Source organism: Ochotona curzoniae, unplaced genomic scaffold (genome assembly GCF_017591425.1).
Source record: "Ochotona curzoniae isolate NIBS_2020 unplaced genomic scaffold, NIBS_Ocur_1.0 contig_430, whole genome shotgun sequence".
NCBI lineage: Eukaryota > Metazoa > Chordata > Mammalia > Lagomorpha > Ochotonidae > Ochotona > Ochotona curzoniae.
The window spans coordinates 19,933,796-19,937,457 of record NW_024466219.1 but is presented as its reverse complement, the minus strand read 5'-3'; the positions used below and the strand labels follow the sequence as shown (position 1 = coordinate 19,937,457).

The 3,662-nt window shown below is 59.4% G+C and overlaps 1 protein-coding gene across 1 annotated transcript; it reads left to right on the top strand.

The window, feature by feature from the left end:
• The first annotated feature begins 584 nt into the window (after positions 1 to 584).
• On the top strand, positions 585 to 2,889 carry RD3 (RD3 regulator of GUCY2D). Its single transcript, XM_040985295.1, has 2 exons — positions 585 to 880; positions 2,598 to 2,889. The coding sequence occupies exons 1-2, from the start codon at positions 585 to 587 to the stop codon at positions 2,887 to 2,889; spliced, it is 588 nt and encodes a 195-aa protein (XP_040841229.1).
• Positions 2,890 to 3,662: the final 773 nt, after the last annotated feature.

Genomic DNA, 3,662 nt, shown 5'->3' with positions numbered 1-3,662 from the left:
TCATTTCTCCCGCTGTCACCCACACAGCTTCTCTGGCCACTCCTGCTCTTCACCCATCAATCCTGACTCTAAGTCCGCAGTCTTCCTCTTCCCCCACCCCAGCCACAGTCCCTTCTGTCCCTCCCACTCGCTTTTCCTCTTTTACAACATGAATGAGTGTTGATAGATGAAGGAGGAGTAGGTTGGGGTTTCCAGGATAGCACTGACCCTGCCCAGCACGAAGTTCAGCAGCGGGCTGGAGGCAGGCCGAGAGCATCTGTTCTATGTGGTGTGTGTGCCCAAGTCACAGGGCTGTGTGCAGTGCTTCCTGCCTTGTTTGCACTTGGTGCTTTTCAATCATCAGATGTTTCTTCATTGCCTTGATGGAGTGCTTGGAGGGCACCACACTTAGCCCCACTGCTTTTGTTCTTCCTACAGTCCTGTGCTGTCTCACAATTAGACACGGTTGCTCAGAGAGGTTAAGCCACCTACCAGAGGCCGCCCAGCTCTGAGGACAAACGTGGATCTCCCCACCTGGATCCTAGTTCTCTTCCAGCCTTAATCTCGAGAGGTCCTGGGAAGAACCCCCTTCCGCCCCAAGGGTCATGTCCCTCCTCGCGTGGCTGGGGTGGAGCGAGGCCCCTTCGCGCCTGTCGTCACGGAGCCCGGCTGACATGGTGCTAGAGACGCTCATGATGGAGCTGGCCGGGCAGATGCGCGAGGCCGAGAAACAGCAGCGCGAGCGCAAGCAGGCGGTACGCAAGGTGTGCACGGGCGTGGACTACAGCTGGCTGGCCAGCGCACCGCGGCCCTCCTATGACCTCAGCCCCGGCGAGCGGCTGCAGCTGGAGGACGTGTGCGCCAAGATCCACCCGTCCTACTGCGGGCCCGCCATCCTCCGGTAAGCCGATTGCAACCCGCGTGCTCACTCGCTTGCTGAGGCGAGGATGGCTGCGGAGGCGCAGACTAGAGGCCTCCAGAACCCGAGTCAGGGGCGTGCGAGGAAAGAGACAGGAAAACGAATTACAAAGAGGTCCCAGGTCTGGGATACCGGTTCTGAGGGAGGCACTGGGCAGCTCCAGGAGACTGGTGAGTTTGGGTGTGTCTGTCCATTGTCCCTTGCACATCCATTTGAAAGGCAGAACTACACACACACTGATCCTCCAGCTACTGGATCACCCTGCAAATATCTGTAACAGCCAGAGTTGGGCCGGACTGAAGGGGGCAGGGAGGAGGGGAGCGGAACTCTATCTGGGTCTCTACATGGGTAGCAGGGACACAAACACTTGGGCCATCATATGTTGCGTCCCCAGCACATTAGAAAGAAGCTGGATTGGAAGTGGAGTAGCTGGGACTCAAACCCATTTTCTAACAAGGAATGTCCACCCTGCAGGTAGATCTTCACCCTCTGTGCCACAACAACAGCCCCTCCTCAGTTAGCATAGCTCCCCCCTTCAGTTCCATCTTATCATCTTAGATCTTCCGTGGCATCTCTCCTCCACTGCTTTCATGTCCCTGTTCCACACAAGGAGTGAATGTGAAAGGCTCAGAAACACCATCCCACACTGGGAGTCAGAGCATTCTCACCTGGGATGCAACCCTGCTCCTGCACTTTACCGTGACCATGACCTTACCATGGCCTGGGCCCCTGTCACCCAGGCTCAGCTAGAGCGACATTCAAGTTGGGGAAGCACCCAAGCAAGCCAGAGTAATTCCTAACCCACCGCAGGCCTCTGTGCACATGCCTCTTTGTAAAGGGGCACAAGGCAGTGTGCACAAGCCCTGCCCAGCCCTGCCCTTGAGCCCTGGCCTGTGCCTACCACCCACTGTGTACCTGAGAGCGCCCGGCCGTTATTCTCCAGCCCCATCCACGCTCCTCAGGGCTTCTCTTGCCTTCTCTTCCTTCTTCCTCTGAGCCGAGACTCCTCCCCTCCCCCATTTGTCTGCTCATTCCCCGTGAAAACCTCCCAGAACCCTGCTGGGGGGAGAGGGGGAAGGGGCGTGTCCGGGGGGGCAGTGTAGAGGGTTTCTTAGCCATCTGCCAGACCTGCTAAGTGAGGGGGCAGGCTGGGCACAGGCTGTAATGCCCCCATGGTCACACTTCCTGCCATGCGTGACCCTCCTGAACACGAATAGATAGACATTCATTCCTCAGCTCTGGGCAGACATCCCAGGACAGGGAAACAGCTTGGGGGCATCCAGGAGAAGTTGGTGCCTGAGGGCTGCCAGGTTTCTGGAGGGGTATAAGCAAGGGGTCCCTGTGCATGGCCCAACAGCTCACCCTCACCCAGAGGGTGGGGGGGTATGGAAGGAAAGGACCCAGAGACCACAGGACCAGCAGGTGGAGAGGTCAGGGGAGGGCCAGCCACAAGGCCTGCCAGGGACCGAGGAGGCTGCCAGACAGCGCACTGCCTCTGCCAAGTGTAGCTGTGACCCCAGATGCAGATGGGAAAGCCGAGGTCCCTGGAAAGCGGAAGACAGTGCAGAATTTGAGGTCCTGGCAAGCTTTTGCAGAAGCTAGGCAGGAGACTGACTCGGGAGCAGGAAGGGAGAGGACGCACACGGAGGGGCCCTCAGGGTGGCCGCGGCCCCACACAGCCCGCTCTCTGCTTGCCCAGGTTCCGCCAGCTGCTGGCCGAGCGGGAGCCTGAGGTGCAGGAGGTGGCCCGGCTCTTCCGCACCGTGCTGCAGGAGGTCCTGGAGAGAATGAAGCAGGAGGAGGAGGCCCATAGGCTGACCCGTCAGTGGAGCTTGCGTCCACGCGGCAATCTGGGCACCTTCAAGACGCGCGCGCGCATCGCCCCCTTCGCCAGCGACATCCGCACCATCTCGGAGGACGTGGAGCGCGACGCGCCGCCGCCGCCCCGCACCTGGAGCATGCCTGAGTTCCGGGATCCCAAAGCCGACTGACTGGGAGACTCCAGAGGGCTCCCTCCTAGAAACCGTGAGGTGCAGCAACCTGGGCCCTCTCCAGGGGCGCTTCCTCTGGATCCTTACCCATCCTCCAGTCCTGCCTTGTTTGACAAGCCCTGGCGCCTCACCCCAATTTCAGGACTGTCTCGCTCACCTCCTCCTCTCCCCAGGGACCTGTGGGATGGTGTCGTTTCTCTGCAGGTGACTTGGCTGACCCACTACTGTAGGTGGCTCCCAGTCCCGTGGGCCCGCAGGGCTGAGAGGGATCCTGGCAACTGTGGGATCAACTGTCCGCACCTAGGGAACAGGGAACCCGAGCCTCAGCCCTGGAGGACATGTTCCTCCAGCTGCACCAAGCAGGACGGGGTGGATCCTGTACCCACAGTCTCCGCCCCAGGCTTTGAAGCCCAGCTGTGCTGGGACAGGGCGGCCCTGCCGAGGGGTGGAGGGCTGATGGGGTGGAGCCAACCTGCCCACTGCCCCACCCACAGCCTCATCACCTGGGCTCTGACCAGCCCTCCCAGGTTCTTCCCAGCCACCTTCTAGACCTGCTGTGCTAGACGCCTGGCTGCACTCCAAGGCTGCCCCTCTCTCTGGTCACACTTGCTCTCTGGCTTTCTACAGAAAGCGATGCCCAAACCTCTAACTGACCTTGTAGCTGGGTGAAATGTTCTAGAAATGGATCCTACAAGCACCACAGAGCCTTCATTTTCTTTCTTTGCTTCCATCCTTTTTCATTCCTTCCTTCTTTCAGAATTATTTTTTTTTTT

Excerpts from the sequence above, each read along its gene's own strand:
- RD3 (XM_040985295.1), top strand. The coding sequence starts at position 585 with ATGTCCCTCCTCGCGTGGCTGGGGTGGAGCGAGGCCCCTTCGCGCCTG. Across the intron at positions 881-2,597 it reads TGCGGGCCCGCCATCCTCCG|GTTCCGCCAGCTGCTGGCCG; the intron begins GTAAGCCGATTG and ends CTGCTTGCCCAG.